We start from the raw sequence: 25,487 nt of genomic DNA on the forward strand, positions 1-25,487 counted from the left end.
AGATTGTGATTGTTTATTCATTATTGTAACTTAGATGAAGATTAAATCAGATTTTAAGACAAATTTATACATAAATGCTTCAAAAAGAAAACTGAATGACTTCTACACTGGGGCTGAAGTGAATCTCTGAATTGAACTGCTTCATTTATATAAAAGGTCCTAAATCCATTCACTAAAATGATTTGGACTTTCCAACGCTGAATAGGTGAATTGGTGAATTGTTTATTTTAACCGGTTCATTTACACAAACCAATTTACTTTTGTTTTTCTTGATTATAATGTCTCAGTTTGCTCAGCTGCAGCATGCGCAATACAATTGGACAAAAAGCAATGTAGTGTTTTGTCATGTATCACATAACTTGCTGGAAAAAGTAGCTCATTACTGGAAATATGACATAAATAACACTTCCCAACACCAATGTGGGGTCAGGGCTTGGCTCATGCCTTGCTCAAAGCTACAATGGTGATGGGAAACCTTACGTTCTCCAGTTCATTGACAGGCTCTTCTGACGAAAGACCAGTTCAAATAGGTTAAATTGTAACAAACTTTAATTTCTATTTTATAAAACATATTTTAAGAAGCATATGAATGCATGTTATGGCTGTCAAGCAGTAGCTAATTATGCAGTTTTTTTTTTTTTTTTAACCCATATCAACTATTAAATACAAATACTGATTCAGCAGCAAAACCTTTCAATATCTTCATAATACAACATTCTTTGCATTTAAAACCACTGTAAAGAAAGTCAAACAAAAGTTATAGAGTAAAATGTTCTGGAAATTTCATCCCATTCTATTTTGTTTCTAAAATGCCTCAATCATGTTGTTGGTCAATCAAGATGCTTTTTACAGTTACTTAAATCACTCAGTAAATCAAAGACAAACTTTGTCTGTCAAATAATGTTCATAGAAATCCAAACCCATTATCTGTGTAGCAATATGTATATAAGAAGTTTTCATGCGTTGATCACTGGTTATTTGATAATTACCAATAAATATATTTAAAAAAATGCTTATGTACAGGGTTCCCACACTTTTTTAACCACTGAGTTTTAATGTCTTTTCCAATAGTTTTTTATTACTGGAGGATTAAAAAAAGTTTAAATTCCAACCAATTATTGAATGAATCTTACAGACCTCTTTGTGTTTAGTGTGACCGATTCATTGTAAAGAGCAAACTGTCATTTAACATTATTGAAAGTATAACATTCCCTGATATTTCCAGATTTTTTTGACCATGGGAACCCTCAAGGGTGTAGATTTGGCTTGAACATTGGGGGTGGGGTGTGAGGAACCCTGTAGGTTGAGTGATTTGAAAATCCCTGAAGAAGAATATGCCACTGGAAATGTATGCTAAACATGCTAAATCTTCTGGGGGGGAAATCCATCACCTCGGTTGGGATGTTCTTTCTTTGTGTTGAATCTTTGAAAGCCAAGCAATGTAAATATAAAACCAACAAAATTGCTTTCTTTGCTTTCATGCTATAAAAGAAAGGACAGCAGTACTTTCTGAAATCTAAAAACAGCTCTTTGTGAAAACTGTTCACAAAAAATCTTCAGTTTTCACCATCTTTAAAAAGCAATCAGTACATACCATAAATTACTATGAACAAAACTATGGAATATGTATAAAGGATTGTAACGGCAGGTAGTCACAGTTAGCATATATCTCATACAAAGTATCACAACAAATGTGCACTAACAAAATGTAGATGCAGTAGTTTTAAAGAAATAAAAAATAAAGAGATACAATATAACACACTTTTCTTGCTCACTATTATGCTGCGCTGTTTTAAAAGAGATGCAGTATATCCTTTTACTGTCAATGAGTATATTCTTTTGCAATAACGTACGAATGCTTGCCTTCTGACAGTTGGTCTTTGGGCGTCATTTCCTGATGCTTGCTATGTATTTTTGCCTGTATTAATCGGCTAAAAAATAAGAAATAAACCAAGCATTTAACAGTAACAGAAATTAATCATCGTAAATTACTGTTCAATAGTAATCCCAAAATAAAGATCGGTTCTGTATTATTCCATGCCATAGCTTCCCATGTTGCTGTTGCTGAGCAAATGCATCCATGAGGCCAATCCCTGATCTCACATCCTCTCCAAGAGCTCATCTCAATCATGTTCCTCCATGAAAAAATATTGACCAAACTGAGGGCTGTTTGCACCCTCATACAACATGCACATTGAGGACAGTCAATATTAACCAATATTTTTGAGATGCTGTCTTTTGAGGGACCGTTAAGTCAATTAAACTCCTCGGGTTCTTGGAGAACATCAAGGCTGGGAGAGACGCTTCCTCTTGAGCTTCTGAAGCCTCCCTTGTTCCTTTAAAAACAAACAAGGATTTGATGCAAAACTCCCACCAGTATAACGGCAGCAGTTGAGTGGGTCAGTCCAGCATGCCCATGCAACAGTCTGTGAGCACTCTACAGGCAGCTTAGCTTATAGTGAAGAATACTGTCATCTTTGGCTCGGTGAATTGTTTGATAAAAAAAAAAAAAGATCTTCTTTGGATTGATTAACCCAAGTAGATACCAAAAATGCAGCATCCACTATTTGGTCCAAAATTTCAGAAAAAATGTTTAAGAAAAAATAACACTGATGAATCTTCATCAAAGTCTTTCGGCTTTATAAAATGTAAAAAATATTTAAAAAGAGAAAGCTGTATGAAATTGCCACATATATCACATCAATATGTACAGATGACATGCCTCAGGTTACACATCACTGCAAAAGAACAACAACAACAACCAACATTAGAGAAAAAGAATACCAAACAATCCAACATCTTAATAACTAAGCGTGCTTACATGCACATTCTTCCACAGATTATGCTGGAAATGGTTTTCATTTATTGGGATAAGGTCACATTCTCCAGTGTGTGCAAGTGTTGTGCGCATGTCTGTGTACGTTTTGATGTCAAAAGCAGAGAATAATCAATTATTTATAATCTCATGTCTATGCCTTAAACAATTTTCCTTTATCGGGGTAAGGTCATAAACAGTTTATGTAAAAAACAAATGGTATACACTGATGAGCCAAAACATTATGACCTAATATGCTGTTGTTCCTCTGAATGCCGCCAAAACAGCACCGACCCCCCGAGGCATGGACTTTACAAGACCCCTGAAGGTGTCCTGTGGTATGTGGCACCAAGACATTAGCAGCAGATCCTTCAAGTCCTGTAACTTGCAAGGTGGAGCTGCCATGGATCGGACTTGTTGGCCCAGCACATCCCACAGATGCTCAATCAGATTGAGATCTGGGGAATTTGGAGACCAGGGCAACATCTTGAACTCTTTGTCATGTTCCTCAAACCATTCCTGAACAATGTGTGCAGTGTGGCAGGGCGCATTATCGTGCTGAAAGAGGCCACTGCCATTAGGGAATACCATTGCCATGAAGGGGTGTACCTGGTCTGCAACGATGTTTAGGTAGGCACGTGTCAAATTGACGTCCACATGAATGGCCGGACCCAGGTATTCTCAGCAGAACATTGCCCAGAGCACACACTCCCTCCACCGGCTTGTTGTCTTCCCACATTGCATCCTGGTGCCATCACTTCCCTAGGTAAATGGTGCACACGTACACAGCGGTCCCCATTATGTAAAAGAAAACGGGACTCATCAGAACAGGCGACCTTCTTCCAGTCTCCAAGGTCCAGTTCCAAAACTTGCGTGCCCATTGTAGGTGCTTTCGACGGTGGACAGGGGTCATCATGGACACTCATGACCAGTCTGCGGGCACTCTGACCTTCTGACCAGACGGGATAGCCTTCGTTGCCCTCACGCAACGATGCGCCCAACACCCTGTCGCTGGTTTGTGGTTTGTCCCTCCTTGGACCACTGTCGGTAGGTACTCACCACTGCTGACCAGCAGCACCCCACAAGCCTTGCCGTTTCAGAGATGCTCTGACCCAGTCGTCTGGCCATAACAATTTGGCCCTTGTCAAAGTCGCTCAGGTCTTTACTCCTGCCCATTTCTCCTGCATTCAACACATTGACTACAAGAACTGATTGTTCACTTACTATCTAATCTACGCAGATCTTGACATGTGGGCTTGTTAGGAGATGATTAATGTTATTTGCTTCAGCTGTGAGTGGTCGTAATGTTTTGACTCATCGGTGTATGTCTAGATTTCTGCCCATTACCGTTGTGTTGCATTTAAACAACTTTTTGTGCGCAAGCCTGTTTATGGTTTGATGTAAAAAGCAAAGAATAATCGGATTATTTCGATAGTCAGATTTTTTTAATAAGTTGGTTTTTGGTAGTTATCAATGTATTCTGCATGTAAACACACTCACTAAAACTTCAAATCAGCTTCAAATGAACTTTAAAAGTTCACTTATAGTGATGCAGATTTGTAGTCAGTTGTATTTATATGGACAGTTGTTAATGTTAAAGTTGCACACATGAACTTTACAGACACAGTTAATGAGTATTTAAGTATTACCAATAAATGTAATTTTTAACTGACCTTGTGCCAGCAGCCTGGTATTGGAAGCCCATCTGGACCCTTTTAAATAAAATAAAACAAATAAATAAATGATGCCAGGAATCCATTTTCAATGTACTGCAAGTTATTATGTAAGTTATTATAAACTTCATTTAAATATGTTAAATGTGTTCAAATAAACATTATACAAATAGTAATTTACAATTAACAGATTATCTCTAAGAGCATAAACTGCACACAAAATACTAAACATTCTTTGAGTCCAGGCCATTGTGCATGCATTTTTAATAAACTGGTTTCATAAAATCACATTACTATACCTACATTTTTGCAAAAAGATATTTACGTGGCTTGTTGTACATATCGTGACAGTTTCCTAGCAAACTGAACACTAGAAGCACTACAACAACGACTTTTATTCCCTTTCACACAAATCACAAGTAAAACGGCAAACACTTTTACTACAGTTAAATCTACTACAGTTTTCATCTCACATTTAGTTTCATGACACTTTCGGTTAGGTTTAAGGTTTAGGGTAGGGAGGTCAGTTTTGTTGATTTATAACTCAACAGAGCATTAACCTTAAAAACCTCATCTGTTCAGGAGAAAATGTAACTTGCTTTTAGCAACACAGTGGACATTAAACCTCGGTATTGCCGCGACACGTGTAATGAACCACGTAATATCATTTAGCCAAAATATTGCCACCGTCAAGTTATGGTAATGAAATCAGGCTGAGTTTTTAATAATCTAAATTACTACTAACAATAATTATACATCAATCTAAAACACAAACACAGCTTAAGACCAAAGTGTTCTTCGGTTGTCTGTGTTGCTGATCACACCGCGCACAGTACAGGGGCGCAACTACACACCAAATACACACACACACACACTACACAGATAAAAAGCTTAAAACCCATAAGCACATTACGTGGCCTTTGGAGCACTTTTAACTTTATATTAAATAGTCATGTGAAGGTGACAACAAATTTGACACCCAGAATGGAACCATTAATAACTCAACACTTTTCAAACTGCTTAAAAATGTAACACATTTTAAAATTCGGAACACAATTAAAAAAATAAATAAAAATGTAATTTAATCAAGTTATAATACAACATTATGTGATGCTGATTATTTAATTCAAACTTTCATATTTAGAATTTAATTTAGAATTTTTATACAAATAGTCATGTACACAGCAATGAAACCGTTTAGTTATAAAAAACAAATTATTAATTACATTTCATCTGCATCATTATTTTCCATCCAAACAGAAAAATAAAGAAAATAAAGAAGAAGCTTAATTGTTCAATATGATGGATTCTGAAGCAAGCCTCTCCATCACACAATTCTTTGCCCCATTTTTTGGATTTAGTCAATCATTAATCCAGGTGTTGTTTAATAGTTCCTGAGGTAATTCACTCACACCACATCCAGTGGTTCCTCTTGTCGTGTTTGACAGCGAGACAGCAATAGGCAAAGGTAGGAAAGCGCAGCAACATTAGTTGTGGTTAGTAAGAGGAGCCCAAGTATAGGTTGGACAACTTTATCAAGCTTTTCTCTCTAAATGTAAACTGAACGCCCATTCCCAAACATATGGCGACTTTTTTCATAACCGTGACAGAAAAGATACTCAGAAATGAACTGATATTTATATTAGCTTGTCACCTATACCTCTTGGTAATGTTAAATGTTGATTAACTTCAAGCCTTTCTTCAACATTTTCAGTGATAAAGTGATAAGTTAAGCCTACTAATTTCCTTTATTCAACTGGGCATTGTTTTCTTCATTTTAATGCTCTGTTTTTCATTTTCCATCTTCCTTTGTCTGTTCTTTGCCCCAAGCCAGAAAGCATTCCCTCTCTGACCATTTTTGTCATGTGACAGTCAGAGCAACGTCGGTAGACAGAGGGTGAGCGGTAGCAATGAAGGTACCTCTTGCTAGAATAAAAAAAATAAATAAAAAAAATTGCTAAGAAAATTTGAAATTAAATAAAATTAAATAAAAGTTAAATAAAATACATCCTTTCATTATTGTTTAAAATTGTGCTTTTGTTTATTTGTAAAGTATTATAGGAGATTTAAAAAGTATGATTTTTGCACCCCCCCGTGTGGCACCCCTATGTGTTGCCCATTTTTGCACCCTTGGCACAGTATGTGTGATGCAATTTTTGTCATCAGCACAGTCCGCGCAGCCCAGATTTTCTCAACCTGCGGACCCGGTCCTCGTTTGTGCGCATCGTCGCGCATGCACCTGGCATTGATTGTGCTAAAAGAGTATCACAAAGTTGTAGTGGGCATGCGTCGAACGTGTTCATAATTGCTCGCATTCAGAAATGTATACTTTGATAGGCAATGCGGTCAGCCTATACCCAGGCCTTAAGGATCACAACTCTAAATAAGAATTATTAGATTATTAGAAAATTCGATTTTCTAAAGAAAATGTTAGTGCTGATCTTGCCACCACAATACTAGGGTGTTCTGATTGCTAAGTGGTTGCTAGGGTGTTCTGAGTCAAAAGAGCCCATTCCCAAGTCTCTCCTTCAATGTCTAAAGATTTTTTCCACTTGTTGTATAATCTGCCAGGCAAAAATCACAAGTCTGATCACTTGAAAAAGGAAAATCACAGCTCTTCCCGACAAGCAGCATGATTTGAAATGTCATTCATGTCCATATCATCGTAAAACCCCTAACCCTAATTATGAGCAATAGCAACAGTGATGCTTATCAAGTATCGTTAATGAAATATCGAAAAGATCTTGACAACTTTAATGAATCATGTATCTAAATGTGTTGTGTTTATCTTTATAATCCTTGTTAAATAATCTCAGAGGCATTTTGTTGTATGTATGTACGTAAGTGTCAGACATAGAACGGTGAAAAAGCAGTATAAAAGGAAAGACAAGAAAAATTGCAGGCATCAGTGCAACAAACAGTGCAGATAGAGAGAAAGCAGGCAGATATACTGTACCAGTGGGCAGGGAGCCTCTGGGGCCGAATGCCCCGTTTCCACTACCTCTTTTTTACATCCATCAGAGCCCTGCCAGCAAGATATACAGTATACACACACATAATGACTAAAAACAAACAACACACACAGAAAAACACACTGGAGAGACCAATCAAAGTGAAACTGAAAAAGAACAGCAGCCTATAGAAACATACAAAAGACAAAGTGAGGAAATGTGGAAAAGGGAAAAGATGTCTGTAAAATGTCTGTGTTCCCAGATGGGTAAGCTTTGTATTTCATGACGAAATTACCCGGCATGTTTTTTTCACCTGTTTTTCAGCAGTATGACTCTGTAACACATCAACAAATATAAACATCTCAAAAGTAGCTTGCACGCACCACGGGACAGGGCTGGTCCAGACCTGGCGGCCCCTGTTCTCCTTTCTTCCCCTTGAGTCCTCTCTTTCCAACAGGACCGCGATCTCCCTGTGAAAAGAATGAATCATGTTAATTCAAATATATCATGTTACACAATCTCATACATATAATGTTGTAATACAGGTGTACATTACTGCTATATATGACCTTTTTTAATAGCACAAATACTAGTAACAATAATGTGGTCTTTATTTAAATACAACTTCTTGAATAAATGATCATTTAAGGGGAGGTACTGCAGGTGAATAGGCTACAAATATTCCTTTCCTTTAAAGGGATAGTTTACCCAAAAATGACAATTCTCTCATTTTCTCACCCTCATGCCATCCCAGATGTGTGTGACTTTCTTTCTTCTGCAGAACACAAATGAAGATTTTCAGCTCTGTAAGTGAATGGTGGCCAGAACTTTGAAGCTCCAAAAATCACATAAAAACAGCACAAAAGTAATCCATAAGACTCCAGTGATTAAATCAATGTCTTCAAAATATTGTCATGATATGATAGGTGTGGGTGAGATACAGATCAATATTTAAGTCCTTTTTTACTATCAATCTCCACTTTCATTTTCCTTCACATTCTGAAAGTGAAAATATTGATCTGTTTCTCACCCAAAGTGATTGTATCGCGTCAGAAGACATATTATACCACCGGAGTCTTATGGATTACCTTTATGCTGCTTTTATGTGATATTTGGAGCTTCAAATTTCTGGTCACCATTCACTTGCATTGTATGGACCTACAGAGCTGAGATATTCTTCTGAAATAATCTTCGTTTGTGTTCAGCAGAAGTAAGAAAGTCAAACACATCTGGGATGGCATGAGGGTGAGTAAATGATGAGAGAATTAACATTTTTGGGTCCCTTTAATTAAATTGAAACAAGTTTTTTTTTTTTTTTTTAAATTGAAACTAACCAATTGAAACTGTAAAAATATGACAATTATGCATAATTTTATTATATATACACACATATGCATATTACATATTGAAAGAGATCAGATATTTAATAAAACAAAATATTTAATAAAAAATGTGTATGTAAATGAACATTTAAAAAAACAGCCATAACATGACAAGCATAAAATACTTTCAATAATCTCTGAAAATTATTAGCAATATAATTTTAGAAGCAGTATCTTAAATTAGGGGTCTCTACCTATTATGTAACATAAGACACTACGTTTAGCATATAAGCAGAATGCCACTTTAAGAAAATGGCCTTTAAAAGATGCTAACAAATGCTGATGTAATAGGCAAAGGTGATTTAATGTTTATACTTATTTCCTGTTATTTTGGAAATATTTTTAGAAATTTGTTACCTGAAGTTAATAATCTGGAAAGTCAAAACTGTTAAAATGCCTGCAGATCCTTTCTTTGATACATTTTTGATTTCCAGAGAGAAAATAAGGTAAATTACCTTTTCCCCTCTCTCCCCCCGATCACCCCTGTCACCTTTAACTCCAGGAAAACCCTACAATATAAGAACAAGAAATCAAATATAACACTCCAGTGTAAAACTCATTGATTTAAAAGTTAACTGATTTACTAAAGTTAAGTCACAACAATCAGCTCGCATTAACCATTAAAATATGCAGGTCTAAGCTTCTTTTCCACTGAGACATAAAGGAGGAATCACAAATGTCACTGATTTCTACTTACATCTAATCCAGGTTCCCCTTGTTTTCCCTTTAAAGAAAACAAATCATTATCATTGTTGCTATACTGATATTTTATCTGCAGCTTATCTGAGTTAGTAACATTGTCATATAACTTTCTGACATTATGATAAGGTTTAGACATTTTTCACTCTTATGATTTGTTGTTTACCTTTTCACCCTTTGTGCCGGGAAGACCAACTAATCCGGTTGCCCCCGAAGGACCCCGCGGACCCTGTAGGCCCTATAAAATAGAAACAAGTATAATATATTAGAGACAGACACATATTTATTATGTATGGATAACTTCATATACACAGCATCCACAAACCGATCTTACGTCTATTTGAATATAGCTTTTAGTTGTTAATCATGTGCTAATGCATTATGGGATTAGATGTGTTCTCACTTGAATTCCTGGAGCACCGGCTTCTCCCTTTTCTCCTTTAACATTTTCCCCTGGATCACCCTAAAAAACATTCAACACAGTATTAGTACAGTACATGAAGTAAGAGTTCACTGAATATCTATTCAATTTACTCTGGAATAAAAGTTAAAACTTAACAATAACACTTTACATTTAGGGTTATACTGTATATGTTAACAGTTAGTTAACACCGTAGTTAATATGAACAATACTTTTCCAGCATTTATGAATCTTGATTAGTGCACTTTTACATTTTTTTTTTTTAACATATTTTGATACATTTTTAACATTTGAGGTTGTATACATTAACATTAGTTCATGCTGTATGGACTAACATAATCACTGAACAATGGTGCATTTGTAAATGAACCCTTTAAGCACTGAAGGTGTTTTTAAAGATTTCCTGTTTCAGTGGCATACCCAAAGTTAAAGGCTTATAACTCAAAAAACAAGGAGGGTCAAGTGTTTGGTATCATTGTAAAGAAAACTTTTCAATTTGTTTAATGATAAAGATTATGATACATTCTGAGACTCTCAGCCTAAGAAACTGTTGAAAAATCACACAAAAAATGTATTTCACATTATATATCTCTGGGTGTAAATAAGGTGGCTCCGAAAAACTGCTTTTGTTTTTTTCTTTGCTCCAAATCATGTCAACTGTATTTGAGAAAAATGTTGTGTTGATGAAAAAGCAACCAAAAGTTTTAGCAATACAAATATAATGAATTAATGTGTCCAAAAGCCTCTCCAAACAAATAAAACATAATTGGACATAAGCACTAAGTACACAAACACAACAATAACTCAAGGTTTGCATAGCATGCAGACATGATTTTAGTAATGAGATTTCACAGAATGAGTGCCTTTTGACTCAATGAGTCTGCATCATGGCGCCATCTCCTGGTGGCCATAGGTAACGTTGTGCTTCGTGTGGATTATCTAATGATTTATGCATCTGATTACCTTGTGTGTGGGCTTGTTTGAAAGATAATCACCTCCTCGAAGTAAAGGTATGTGACATGTTCCTTTTATTTTTCGTGAAGCTATCAGCGAAAACGCGGCATATAAGCAACATCAACATATTTGTTTTTAAGACATATACTTAGCTATTACTCACTATATTTTTGTCTGTGAGTAAAGGCTGGTTATATTCTACTCTTTGAGAGCTTTCCAACAACATATGACACATGGCTATTTGATGAGTCTGATGTTTTTACTGATTGCAATAATATGCACAGTGCAATTTATATATATATATATATATATATATATATATATATATATATATATATATATATATATATATATATATATATATATACGTTTTAAAAACGGAACACTTCTGATTTGTCTGCAAATTTCAAAGCACTTGTTCAGTTTTGGTCATAACGCCTGCATGCACTGTAAAGTAGAGCTTCTAAGCTTTCAAACGATACCTATTTTGTGTTGGTCAAGACTATAGTTATGAATTTTTTGGCAATAATTTTTTTTTAATAAAAACCGATCCGAGCAAAAATGGTTAACATCAACAAAGATTAATAAATGCTGTCAAAATATTGTTCACTGTTAGTTTATGATACCTAATGCTTAATGCATAGTGAAACAAATAATGAATAGAACTTTATTTTTTAAGTTAGGAGAACTAAGTTCACTTGAGAGCATTATGATTAAAAAGATTGATAAATTGGTCAGTGGAGGAATAGATTAATGAAAAGTCTACAGTATATTAATTTGTATCAGTCTGACTCTGAAAGTAAACATAAGACAAAAAAACAACAACAAAAAAAAAACTTACTTTTGGACCTGGCATGCCACGATGACCCTAAAACACAAATAACAAGTGTTACAATCTTCAAATGACATAATGAATTATATTAATGATCTTTGCTCATGAAGTAGTTAAGAGTCAAGCAAAAGACATCGCATTCAGACATAAAGTAAGCTTTGGTTAGATAAATATGCTACAGTGACAAAATTACAAAAAACATGATGCATGACTATCAAAATATTTTTCTTTCAGCTGCAAATTCTTGACCATCAAATTATTCAGTAAATTATAACCACATTCTTTTTGAATGTACAGTCCATTGTAAATGAATTACTTAAAATTAATAGTCATCAGTTACATAAACTGAAAGTGTATTGTTTCAAAATATTATCATGTAAGTCTCAAATGTGTCTAACCATGTATCCGGGAGTTCCTGGTGGGCCTGGAGGTCCTGGTGGTCCTGGCTGTGAAATCATCTGAACCTATGGACATTTATACAACCACAGCTAAAGACTGCTGTACACTTCAAAGTAAAGTATGAATGAATGAGTTCATGAATTTGGATCCAATAAGACTGACCAGATTGTCCTCTAGTATAGAGTCTCCTTTCTCTCCTTTCTGCCCATCCATTCCCTATAATACAAACAACCATTTAATTCAGATAAACAATGTCTTATTTAATTTTTTTTTTTGTATTTAATTTATTTCACTTACAGCGGGACCAGAGAGGCCCATTTCTCCTTTCTCGCCCCTCTCTCCAGCTTCACCAGGCTCTCCAGTGTCTCCCTTATCACCCTGATAAGAAATAAAAACACATATTAGTTTGTTTTTAATTGTTAAATAGTCCACAAAAGTTTGAATGTTCATAATGTACAGCATATGCTTATGTTGTTGAGCACACCAAATTCCAAAGAGTCAAATTATTACATCAGTAAGTCTGTCAACACATCAGTTCACTATAATCAAATAAAACCATATTTTTACACTTTCTGAATAAGGTGAGAAGTGTTTGCCCATGCAAAACTAGCTGCCACCATGCTAAGGTGTTCTGGGTGGTTGCCAGGGCGTTTCTACAGTATGTGGTTGCTGGGGTGTACTGGGTGGTTGTTAGTGCATTGCTATGCAGTTGCTAGGGTGTTCCCAGTGATTGCTAGATGCTTACTTACTGGCCCAAGTGAAATGAGCCCACCCTCAAGGTTATGATATTCTGGTTTCTAGATATGAGTCGATTAGTGAGTGATACAATAGTAAAGTGCCCCAGTGCTGTCGGACTGTATATCAGCACTCTTGGAAAACTTCTCGTCCAATCAGATTCAAGGATTGGAACTAATTGTTGTATAACAACTGATAATCTTAAAGGGTAGTTTACCCAAATATGAAAATTTTCCCATAATTTATTCACTCTTATGCCATCCCAGATATGTATGAATTTCTTCTTCTGCTGAACACAAACCAAGATTTTTAGAAAAATATCTCAGCTCTGTAGGTCCATACAGGCAGCCAGACCTGTGAAGCTCCAAAAAGCATATAAAGGCAGCATAGAAGTAATTCATTGGTTCAATCCATGTCTTCAGAAGCGATATGATACTGTAGACCTGGGTGAGAAACAGATCAATATTTTTTACTATAAATCTCACCCACACCTATCATATCACTTCTGAAGATATGGATTTAACAACTGGAGTCGCATGGATTACACTTATGCTCTCTTTATATGCATTTTGGAGCTTCAAATTTCTGGTCACCATTCACTTGCATTGTATGGACGTACAGAGCTGAGATATTCTTCTAAAAATTTTCGTTTGTGTTCAGCAGAAGAAAGAAAGTCATACACATCTGGGATGGCATGAGGGTGAGTAACTGAGAGAATTCTTATTTTTTATTGAACTATCCTGTGGAGCGGGACCTGGTCATGTGTCTGCCACTGAGGAGAGAGGAAGCGGTAAGGGCCATCACCTGGTGATTGTTAACATTAAACACCTGTGTCTCGTTTCAGTGATGACAGAGACGGGCTTTGAAAGACCACGTCCCGCTCCACATATCCCTTTATATACAGTGGCAAGAAAATGTGTGTAAACCCTTTGGAATTAGTTGGTTTTCTGCATTAATTGGTCATGAAATGTGATCTCATCTCACCACAAAACACAAACTAAAAACACACAAACAATTATAATCTTTCATGTCTTCATTGAACACATCCCATTAAACATTCACAGTGCTGTGGAAAAAGTAAGTGAACCCTAGGATTTAATAACTGGCCGATCATTATTTGGCAGCAATAACCTAAACCAAGTATTTCCAGTAGCTGCGGATTAGACGAACAACATTCAGAAGGAATTTTGGACCATTCTTCCTTACAGAAATGATTCAGCTCAGCCATATTCTTAGGATGTCTGCTGTGAACGGCTCTCTTGAGGTCATTCCACAGCATCTCTGTTGGGTAAAGGTCTGGGCTCTGACTGGGCCACTCCAAAAGGTGGATTTTCTTTTTTTGAAGCAATTGTGTAGTGAATTCACTTCGATGTTTAGGGTCATTGTCCTGCTGAATCACCCAACCTCTACTGAGCTTCAGCTGACGCACAGCCAGTTGGGATGATGTTTTCATGTTGGTATGCAGTACCCTTTTTACACCATACGTAGTGCTGTGTGTTCTTCCCAACAATTCAACCTTAGTTTCATCAGTCCACAAAACATTTTCCCAGAAGCGTTGTGGAGTGTCAAGGTGGTCTTTGGCAAACTTCAGGCGCTCAGCAATGTTATTGTTGGAAAGCAGCAGCTTCCTTCGTGGTGTCCTGTTTTGGACACTATGTCTGTTCAATGTTATTTGTATAGTAGACTAATGACAAGATATGTTAACCAGTTCCAATGATTCCTTTAAGTCTTTAGCTCTTTCACATTTTATGAGCAATTAATGCAGAAATCCAGCTAATTCCAAAGGGTTCACATACTTTTTCTTGCCACTGTATGTTGAAACAATTATTACCTTTTCACCATCAACCCCAGCAGGCCCAGGCAAGCCAAGTTCACCCTGTTTGGATGGGGAAAAAAATGTACTGAAAATGGTGCTGATTTGATATTTGTATTAACACTGTGAAATAATAACCTCATTAGTTCCTAATGCATTTTTTAATGTTATGGAAAATTATGTGAGGAAAACAACTGACCAACCTAACAATTATTCATAATAAGTGCAAACTGGATAAAATGCTGAACGTGTTTGTGTAAAACTCACCGTTGGCCCTTCTTTTCCTGGTGGTCCCGGGGGTCCAGGAGGACCAGGAGGTCCCTTTATGACAAACAGAAAACAGAATGTTAATAATTAAAACTTATAAAATGTCCTTTTGAAAAACCCACTATTTAATTTTTATAAAAAAATAAAATAAAATAAAATAAAAACAACTCTTTAAATAGACCTCTTTTTACGACATAAACGTTTTTCCACATATAACGTTTATTACAGCAATAACTGTTTGGTTTAAAAACTTTTTAATAATAAAAAAAAACATACTGAATGATAATAAACAATGTTAATGGCACTATAAAAAAGGAAATATTGCCATCATTTGGTTATGCTTGATATTTTTCAATTGCTTAATAACATATTTCAATGTATACGTACAATGCATTGTCAAGGTCTGTGGTTTGATATACATTTCTGATAAATTATACTGTTGATAGTGATGACCACAAAGTAGCCTTGAAAATTCTTGCAGACATGGAATATGGTGGATCTGTTGGTTATTCAAGAGAAAACTATTCATTCCTCATTTCCCCCCCCTATTCCCAATTTCCCATGTGACAAAACACAGGCTTTCTAAAAGGCCACTGTCCAAAACATTTAAACAACCATTAAACCATTATTATGTAACCACAATAACAATTCATTAAACAATACAGATTTGTATATATGCATATTCTATGTTTAAAAACATGCATAACAACATTTCCCAGTAACTGCATCTAAATTTAGGCTTGTTACATTAGCATTCTCATATGTTACACAAAGTATAAGTATATGACTCATTATTTTAAATGAACCACATCTGTGAGCTATTCTCTTGTCTTTGTCTAGGAAATAATGAATGCATGCCTGAAGCTTTAAAATTAATAATAATAAAAAAAATGTTTTTTGCATATTAGTGTGTTACTGATACAAGAGCCAGTTCTTTCTATACTGAAATGTAAAAAGCTATAACTGCAAAATATTGAATTATTAAACACACTATGATGAGCAGTTACAACTTTTTTTTTTTTTTTTTTAACATTGTTTCAATTCACACACAAACACACAGTGAGTATTTGTTAATTTGTAATCTGTTCACATTTTTGTAAAGGTAAATGAAAACAGAAATGGCATCCCATGCTATAATACGGTTACCGAAACACTGATGGTCTTAATGGCCTGCCAGAGAAAATCAACCAGTGTCAGACCTCCGATTTCAATAAATGTAATTATATTTGGATTGGTTTAAATCTAACAATGAATGTATCACTTTCTAAAGTCATTTGTGGCTTACATAACTCTGTTACAGTAACTGTGGGCTGAACATCAAAATTGGTTCATGATTGTGAATAACTAATGTATTATAAGTTGTGTAGAACTTCTAGTTCTAGAAATTACCACCTATATAATCATAGCTCACCTGAAAAGCATCTAAGAGTTTGCCATTGAAGTCGATGATGTCACCCGATGCTGATGTGCCTTTCTCACCAGGATGTCCCTACCGAGAAGAAAATCATGCGCATACTAATATTGCACAATTAATCTACACAAATGTGTGAATATTCTCAGATGTTTCTCTGTCTTTTAAGGTCTAAATGTAGAGTAGACTTTACCAGACTACGTGAAATAATCATAATTTCAGTTATGAAACTCCACATGGTCCAAGTTTGGTATTGAAGTTTTGGTATTTTCATGCAAGCATGCGCTCAGTCTAGGTGCAAGTGGGTTTGGCAAAATTGTGTGTACAAAGCGCTAATGGGCTGGGTCAAGTGCAATTTAATTCTGAGGTTTTTCTCCAGTTTTTGCACCATTTGTGTCCTAATATATAGTCCATTCCCTGTCAAGCACCAGCGATATAAATAAATGTTTTTAATCATCTAATGTTAGCCTACCAAAACACGAATCGTAATTTTTTTTCTCAGGCAAATCACTCTCGTCACTTAATGTAGGTTAAGGAGCATTACTGGACCGGCCCTTCAAGTACACACTGCGAGTAAAAGAAGTTGGTAGTGTTAATGGACTGTATTCAATGAATTAGAAAAATAGAAATATGGACTTATGTTCTTTTCTGCATTTAAGCTCTAGTTATACTTCTTTCATGCAAATGCTCAGCATCTGCATAGTACAGTCGAATGCGAGACTGTCAAAGTATACTCCATTTAACTGTGCGCACATACACAGGCGGTTGGACAAGGCACACACTATGACTGCTATGAGACACTGGACTTTCTCTTCAGGAGTTTAGACCGTCTTTAAGTTCCTTCAGACTCGAGTTATACAAATTTTTGCATGCATTTCACTTCTACTGGTTAATTTTTGATTTTGAAAAATGTAATTCCTTTATTGAAACACGTAAAAATTAAACCAAAAATATTTCTAAAATATTTAATATAATATAATCAAAATAACAAATCTGTCCAGAAAATCATACAAAATCCAAACATTTTACACTCTCCAACTTCTTCCACCGGACCCTTTTGTAGTGATTTATAAATCACTGACAACAGGTTTAAAAATACCAATATTAATTAGATCATAAATACAATGTAAATATAGCCTAAACAAAATAAACCATGTCATCTAGAAATTTTAACACAAATCTCATAAACATTTGTTTCATAAAACAGCAACAGCAGTGATCGTCAGGGAAATAATTTGATGTTCGACTGTATTTTCAGACTATGAACACATTATTACCACCTCCTTTTGAAATTTCCAAACTGCAAATGCAGGAACTGAGTTTAGACTTGCGCTGAGATTAGAGGTGCTTTTCAAACGTCTTAGCGCAATAACCTATTTCTCAGGAAATATCAATTTGCGCTTTGTGCCACTTCATTACCATACAATACACCCACAGTTACGTGTGTACATGCACAGATCGTGCAAACACTCCCACCCATGCCCACTTGCGTTGGCATGAAAATTGCACTTAGAATTAGCGCTCTCATGAAAATAGGATAAATTGCAGTGCATGATCGGTGCACGTTGCACTGCGCTTAGTGCAGTCACGAAAATAGAGCCAATAATCTGTTAGCCAATGAACTTGCATACTCTCTCTTTGTCTAAATTGCCTCAGTTGTTTTCAGGTAAGCTGGTTTCAATGCACCATGCTGTGAGAGTTTTCTCTCTGAAACCCTCCTCCTCCACAGCACCACTTGTCTAGAGCTGCTTCAAGGGGATTGTGTATGTCCAAATTTACAGAGGCAGCATTGTGTACAAATTTACAAAATTATATATCCTTTCTCACTGTTTCTCCCTGGGGTCCTTGTTCTCCAACGTCTCCCTTATCTCCCTAAAAAACACAAAGCACAAATCAAACCAATAAAACTTAGCACACTGCCAAACAATCAAGTTTCAGCATCCCTGAGTTACAGCTTGAAGTAACCCTAAGTCCTGACTTTGTAGTAATGATTGTATCTATGAAAGAAAGAGCTCAGCGCTCACCTTCAAGCCTGGCAGACCGTCGGTTCCTCGGTCACCCTGGGGACCCGGCTCTCCCTGCTCACCCTGCACAATACAGAGAGAGTTTAATTTAATATAAAACAGATCATAGAGAGTGACTGCAGGAGAAGAATGGTGCTTTATATGATCTGATCTTCCATATGAAGCTGATTATTCTATGAAATCATACTCATTAAGCTGCTAATGATTAAGTCATGGTCAAAGGTAATGGTGAAACCCAGCACATGATCAAACTCAAACTCAAAAAAATATGTTTGAAAAAGAGGAGAGGATTGAAAACAGAGTTCAAAGAGCTTTTAATAAAAACTATAAACTACTACTACTCCTAAAGAGTATGAAATAAAAGATAAACTAGAATTTTACATTTCTGAGGGCAGTGTGACTAGTGCTTGCCTGTTCAAAACATACGGCCACAATGCTCAGGTATTGTAGGTGGTTGCCAGGGCATTGCTATTTTCCTGCTAAGTTGCTAGGGTGTTCTGGGTGGTTGTTATAGCATTGCTAGGTGGTTACTAAGGTGTTATGGCAGGTTACTAGGTGGTTACTTACTAGCCCAGGTCAAAAGAGCCCAAGTCTCTATTATTTTCTGGTCCCTAGATGTGGCTTGGTATGTTTTTTTTGTTTTGTTTTGTTTTTTTATCAAAGTGTTATCATCCTCCAGGCGAAAGTTTTAAGTCTAATTGCTTGGTAAAGTAATAGCACACCTCTCCTCAACAAGCCGCATGATTTGGGGCATCATGCAGGACAGGTTACGCAAAGAAGTTTAATGCTTCTGACCTTTGACCCTGGAGGTCCCTGTGGTCCTGTGTAACCTTGTTCACCAACTTCACCCTGTGTAATAAAGAGGTTACAGAGATTTATTGTCACACATTTACACACAAACATACACATGAATGCACCTGTTCCTGTTAAGAATGAGCAAACTAAATACATGAAAAAGTTGAATTTGCATGATTTACAGTAAACACATAACTGAACACATGCAGCTCTTTACAGTGAATAAAGTGCATCCAATTTGTGTGCTTTTATCTTACCGGCTTTCCTGGTAAGCCTCGTTGTCCCTGTGGACAGAGAAAAACATGATAGACAATAAAATACAACATGTATTTTAACTCATGAAGACATGATCAAAAAGGTGCTAAAAGCACACTTACCTCCATTCCATCTCGACCAGCGACACCCTAGAGAGAGAGAGACATAGAGAGAGAGAGAGAGAATTTTTTAATGAGAATTTACTGTTCCGGTCAAAATACTGCTTTAGTTCTTCACAAGACATTTGTGTAGCCCTACTGTAGATCTCACCTTTTACATCCTTGTACACACTGGGAGTAAAAACTCTCTCTATAGAAGAGACCGGTGTGTTTGTCATTTAACCACTAAGAGGCAGTGATGTACAGTATGAGCTTTTTAGTCTCTGTTTTGTTGCTTCTGTTCGCTGAGGTACAGAGAGTGAATGAGAGTGTATATAGCTTAATAATAAAGCATTACGACACTCTTTATTATATTAAGCAATATTTTTCATTTTGTAAAATATTTACTTGTACTCATTTTGTATTTTTATAATTAAAAAAAAGAGAAAGAAAAAAAAAGACAGATGTACAGTATGCACAAAATCTAGTATTTTGTGTCAAGGAGACTTTAAAGCTGGTATAAAACCACAATACACACAGACATCATTTTCTGTGCTCTGTCAAATATGAACAAAACCAGAAGAAGCTTCGCAAAGCATTTGCTAAAATCAGAAGCCCTGTACTGCATTATTGGTAACACTTTACAATAAGGTTCAATTTGTTAACATTAGTTAATGCATTGGTTATCATGAACTAACAATGAACAATATATTTTTAAAGCAGTTATTAATCTTTCTTAATGCTAGTTAATAAAAATACAATGGTTCATTGTTAGTTCATGTTAGTTCATTTTAAAACACTTGTATTACAGACCCACCTACATTTACACACGTATTCCAACGTGATTAGCCTCTGCGGTAGCTCACCTGATAGAGTGTTGTCGGAGACTGAGCCTCGAGCCCAGTCAAGGATGCTCGAAACAAAGTAATAATGAAGCAAAAATGCCATAGAAGTGACACGAATTGACATGGTTTCTTAAGTGCATGTGCTTTTCATGTCGAATTTGCTTTTAAAACACTATCGGTTAGGTTTAGGTGTAGGTGAAGGGTAAGGATGTCTGTTTTGTTCACCTCTCATTTATGCTTAGGTTTAGGTTAAAGTTTTAGGTTAGGGAGGTACGTTTTACTCATTAAAACTTCCATCTAATATTCACCTTAAAAATCTTGTTTGTACAACATCATTTCACCCGCTTTTGGCGCCCCCCGCTGGACCTTTCAATGAGAAACTGCAGCCAAACGTGTAATGAAGCACTTAATTTTGGTTTGCAAAAATGTTGCCATTGTCACATCAATTTGAATTAAAAGCAGGCTGTCTATTTGTGTCGCTCTCTTTGTGTTATTCTGTTATTATGTTGTATGTGATTGGACACTGAATCTCACATATGTCCATATGTTCAACAACACTTCCAGCTTCGGCCACTGGGGGCAGTGATTAAAATTTTGCTAAGCACAAACCGATGGCAGAAACAGAACTTTTGACCACTTGTCGCCAAATTCACGGTGTGATTAATCTGGAATATCCATTTCAACGTTACATTTATTCCAAATGTAACTGTCTTTATGATAAGATACAATTAGAGGGATGAACTTCATTTAAAGGGACCCAAGCCAAAAAACATTGTGAATTCAGACAACGCTTGATGAACTGCATTTGTCCCCTTCCCCTCTAACATCTCTCTCTCCATCACCTCTGGCTGAACAAAACTCACCCCTCAGGTGACAGAGGGCAGATTGGAGCACTGATATTGCCTTTAACCTTTCAGGTACATCATGTAACTGTTGCAAACCACAGTCTGCAGTAGTACAACAACAACTTCAGATGATATGAATACAGTATTGCTGCTATTGACACCCCTGAGCTAGACTATGATATTATTAGTTAATATTAGAATTTGGGTACTCGAGTTCGGACTTTGACTTGTCATGGACTCGAATGCATTTTTACTCGGACTTGACTTGGACTCGAGCCTTTCGGACTTGGGATTTTTTTCAGAGTCCAGCCGAGTCCATGGCATTTGTGATGCAATGAAAAACAAACAAACAAACAAACAAAAAAGAATGTAACATAGGGTGACCATACGTCCTCTTTTCCCCAGACATGTCCCCTTTTTCAGACCTGAAAAAAGCATCCGGCCGGGATTTCAAAATTGCCTCTAAATGTCCGGGATTTGGCTTTGTCTTCATATTGATGTGCTCTCTACAGTTAGTACTATCATACATTCTGTGTATTTGATACTGTGCATACATTTTCACACGTATATTGCATGTGGTTATTCTAGCTGAGAGCAGCAGTGCACACTCTTTCACACTCTTTCAAAGTACTTTTTTAACTCTCTCACCCACGTGCTCGTTCTGTATGTGTGTTCAGGAAAGAGATCGCCATTCGCCAGACGTGCTCTGCCGCTTTCATCCAGAAATATCAATAACATAAGTACACTTTAAAAAGTACATTCCTCAACTCTGCAAATTATTACATAGAACACGTCATTATCAGACTCACACTTACTTCGCAAAGTAATTTCTAACTGAAAATGTTGAGACAAAATCAAATTAACTATGTATCAGTGACATTTAAACTAATATGACAGATGAAACAGACCATGATGGAAATCGTACAACTCAGTCTGTTACATATTTGTAGCGCAACCTCTGTGTGTTACCTGTAAAGCTGGCACTTGCGTTTCAATGGCAAAAAAGTCAGAAAATACAATGAAGAACACAAGTGAGGGGAGAAGTCTCTATTCACCTATTATCTATACTAAATATGTGAAAAGAATGAAACGTCAGCCCAAAGTGTGTTTGATCTTGACTTTAGGGAAGTAGGCTACACCTGGACACAGCAGGAAGACTGAAAAGTGTGAAGTGTAGTACTGTAGTGTATAAATATATATTTTTTAATGGTATCTGATCTTTTCTCTTTTTATTTTATGATGTTGTATTTAATTTTATGGGCATTATTAAATGTTTTAATATGACCATTTATTAAAAGTATTAAACACATTAAATGCATTTAATTAATTACGTTAAATGTATTTCACCCATAATTTTAGATAAAACTAAATTAAATTGAAAGGACAAATTGAAAATGAAGTAGAAATAAAAACTAAATTAAAATTCGAAATAATAACAACTCTGGTTTTAACGACTAACGCAGATTTCACTTTCTTTAGTCTATGTTTGAGTGGAGGGGAAAAAGCAACAAATAACTGAAATGTCAACAGAACGCAATAAGGAGTGTGTTGAAGGACAGTTTTGTCTTCATACACCTAAAGCATATGCTTTCATTCTGAAACCACTTTGAAGTTTGTTCATCAGGATACTAATCATTTGTTTGTTTTTTTGCATTTATATTGACAAATTGTTTGTGTTAATTGTGAAGGTTAAAATAAGCTCAAAATACTGATGTTGAGTTTACGGTTGAGTTAAAGGAAAGTTATTTCAGAGGCGGAGCATGTTAAGACATTTTTATGAAAGATTAAAAAGGCAAACATTTCAACTGGTCGATCGCAAGACAACCGCTGATCGATCTCGTAACATGTTGAAAGGGAGAAGAGGGAGAAACTAGATAAAAAAATTTAAAAACACTTTTAATTTCCTAATTTTGGCTCCTCCGTGCACAGATTTCCAAAAAGTAAGATGGCAGGGGAAGACTCATTCATATTTTTGAGAAAAGCTCTATTTTATTGAATAGTGTTAGGTTTAGGGTTGGGGTATAGTTTCTCCGAACAGGTAGAGCTTTCCTCATGAATATGAATGACTCTTAGTCTTCCCTTGCCATCTAACATTTCTGAAATTCACCCTTGAACTTGAGAGAACTTGAAAAAACTATTAAAGTCTCCTTCCTTCCCAGTAGGTGGCAATATGCACGAAGAATGTGAATCACCAAAAACAAAAGAAGAAGAATGTGAAAGTGAAAGTGGAGATTTATAATAAATAAGAACTTAAAAATTGATCTGTTTCTCACCCACACCTATCACATCACTTCTGAAGACATGGATTAAACTACTGGAGTCGTATGGATTATTTTTTTTTTTACTTTTATGTGGTTTTTGGACCTTCAAAACTCTGGCCACCATTCACTTGCATTGTATGGACCTACAGAGCAGATGTTTTTTCTAAAAATCTTCGTTTGTTTTCTGCAGAATAAAGAAAGTCATACACATCTGAGATGGCATGAGGGTGAGTAAATGATGAGAGAATTTTCATTTTGGGGTGAAAAATTCCTTTAAGCAGTGTTGGGTAGATTCTTATGAAATGTAATCTAGTACTGATTACAAATTACACAACTGAAATTGTAAACAGTAATGTAGCATTTTATATTATACTTTTAAGTAATCTAATCCAATTACTTTTGGATTACTTACTGCATATTTTTATGAAAAATGTATTTTTGGCATAATTAGTAACAATTTATACTCCTTATAAAATTAGTGCTGTCAACAGATATATTTTTTTATTTGAATTAATTGCATGATATGTCGATTAATCAATCAAATTAATCTCTATTAATTGCATATATCAATATTTGCTGAAAAAAGTTCCCAAATAAATATAATTTTATTTTAAAATAATATGATAATATCAGATAATTCAAAGACATTAGATAATTGTCACAGACAAGTAAAGTATTTGATTAGACAATACAAAAAGTGGCTTTAGAAATCAGTGTGTTGTGTTTTCTTTCCGTATCATTGAACATAAGCCTATCACTGGATTACAATCATCAGTGATCCATTTTACCATTGAATTTATCAATCTATCCGAGGTAGATGTTCTTACGGGATGCATTCTTGCATCTCATTGAGGTTGCATCACATTTAGCTGGTTTTCAGCGTCTCTAGCCATAATTGCGGTGTTTTTAGGATGATGTGTCAAGTTAAATATAGTTTAAAACTTAAAAAAATGCGTCTTGAGACCCCTGTGCTCTGCTCCGTCCACATGTCTGATCAGCTGACGGTTTGTTGTCTGTACAGCTGTGCATTACCTTTACAGCTGGAATTGCACTTACTGCCTCCTCCTGACTGAGACTCACAAAAACATGGCACTTCAAGCTTGATTTGCTCTTTTGGTAAGAACATTCCTTTTTAACGCAGTGTGATTGTCTTTTTTAAAGATAAATCGACAGCCTTACATGAAATCAAACAACAATTTTCTATATGTCAGTCCCTGAGTCCCCAGTTTTAAACAGGATCAATTCTGATTTCATGCTGACTTAAAATAAAGAGACACACACCAGGCAAAGTGACCAAAAAGTGTCTTACTGGATCTCCTGGTGGGCCACGGGGACCATCTTTTCCAGTGTTCCCTGGGGGCCCTCTTGGACCGGGTGATCCAGGAGGGCCTGGAGGTCCTGGTGGGCCAGCCTGACCTTGATCACCCTGATGAAAATATACAGACATGTGATATAGATGAAATGACTCATTCACTGTAAAGGAGTGACACAAACATATAGGTGTTTTCTACCAAATCATGTGTGACAGGATCATGCCATCAGTTACTTTTACTATTTGGGTGCAGTTTGTTATGCTTCTAAATTCACATAATTTAATTTTACTACAAGGTTGTCTTCTAAGGAAGTAGATTGCAGAATTCCTCACCAGCCACATTAATTGATTACATTCACTGCAAGCAACTTTTAGATCCTTCACACATGGATTAGCATATTCAACCGTAAAGAATTAAAAATGATGAACAGTAAGTTTTAGTAAGTGTTAGGGAAGCGTCTGCAGAGAGCACATGCCTTACACACATGCTACCTTCAGCATACGCCTCTGGAAACTGGGTTGATCAGCCAAGATGTAGCCATGATCATATCGAGGAAAGACCATCTGCATACATTGTCGCCCGTAGAAAGAGGCAGGAAGATCCAAGAATTACAAATGGAGGAGAAGAAGAAAAATGGGACATAGTGTGGAGGATTGTGTTAGAGAAAGAGAGGACAAACAAGGAAGAGAACTGAGCAAG

General features: G+C 36.0%; 1 protein-coding gene across 1 annotated transcript in view; it reads right to left on the bottom strand.

Moving 5' to 3' along the window:
• Positions 1-527: 527 nt before the first annotated feature.
• col23a1a (collagen type XXIII alpha 1 chain a) overlaps positions 528-25,487 on the bottom strand; it is a 223,534-nt gene continuing 198,574 nt past the window's right edge. Inside the window, exons 10-32 of the mRNA XM_051649346.1 lie at positions 25,280-25,351; positions 24,785-24,901; positions 19,549-19,575; positions 19,429-19,455; positions 19,172-19,225; positions 18,377-18,439; positions 18,180-18,224; positions 16,353-16,430; positions 16,088-16,111; positions 14,942-14,995; positions 14,693-14,737; positions 12,424-12,504; positions 12,289-12,342; positions 12,126-12,191; positions 11,737-11,763; positions 9,924-9,983; positions 9,687-9,758; positions 9,519-9,545; positions 9,277-9,330; positions 7,823-7,909; positions 7,445-7,513; positions 4,489-4,527; positions 528-2,336 (exon numbers count right to left, since the gene is read on the bottom strand). Coding sequence (XP_051505306.1) covers positions 2,286-2,336; positions 4,489-4,527; positions 7,445-7,513; positions 7,823-7,909; positions 9,277-9,330; positions 9,519-9,545; positions 9,687-9,758; positions 9,924-9,983; positions 11,737-11,763; positions 12,126-12,191; positions 12,289-12,342; positions 12,424-12,504; positions 14,693-14,737; positions 14,942-14,995; positions 16,088-16,111; positions 16,353-16,430; positions 18,180-18,224; positions 18,377-18,439; positions 19,172-19,225; positions 19,429-19,455; positions 19,549-19,575; positions 24,785-24,901; positions 25,280-25,351 — 1,293 coding nt within the window. The 3' untranslated portion in view covers positions 528-2,285. The remainder of the gene's footprint in view (positions 2,337-4,488; positions 4,528-7,444; positions 7,514-7,822; positions 7,910-9,276; positions 9,331-9,518; positions 9,546-9,686; positions 9,759-9,923; positions 9,984-11,736; positions 11,764-12,125; positions 12,192-12,288; positions 12,343-12,423; positions 12,505-14,692; positions 14,738-14,941; positions 14,996-16,087; positions 16,112-16,352; positions 16,431-18,179; positions 18,225-18,376; positions 18,440-19,171; positions 19,226-19,428; positions 19,456-19,548; positions 19,576-24,784; positions 24,902-25,279; positions 25,352-25,487) is intronic.

Source organism: Myxocyprinus asiaticus, chromosome 22 (assembly GCF_019703515.2).
Source record: "Myxocyprinus asiaticus isolate MX2 ecotype Aquarium Trade chromosome 22, UBuf_Myxa_2, whole genome shotgun sequence".
NCBI classification, from domain to species: domain Eukaryota; kingdom Metazoa; phylum Chordata; class Actinopteri; order Cypriniformes; family Catostomidae; genus Myxocyprinus; species Myxocyprinus asiaticus.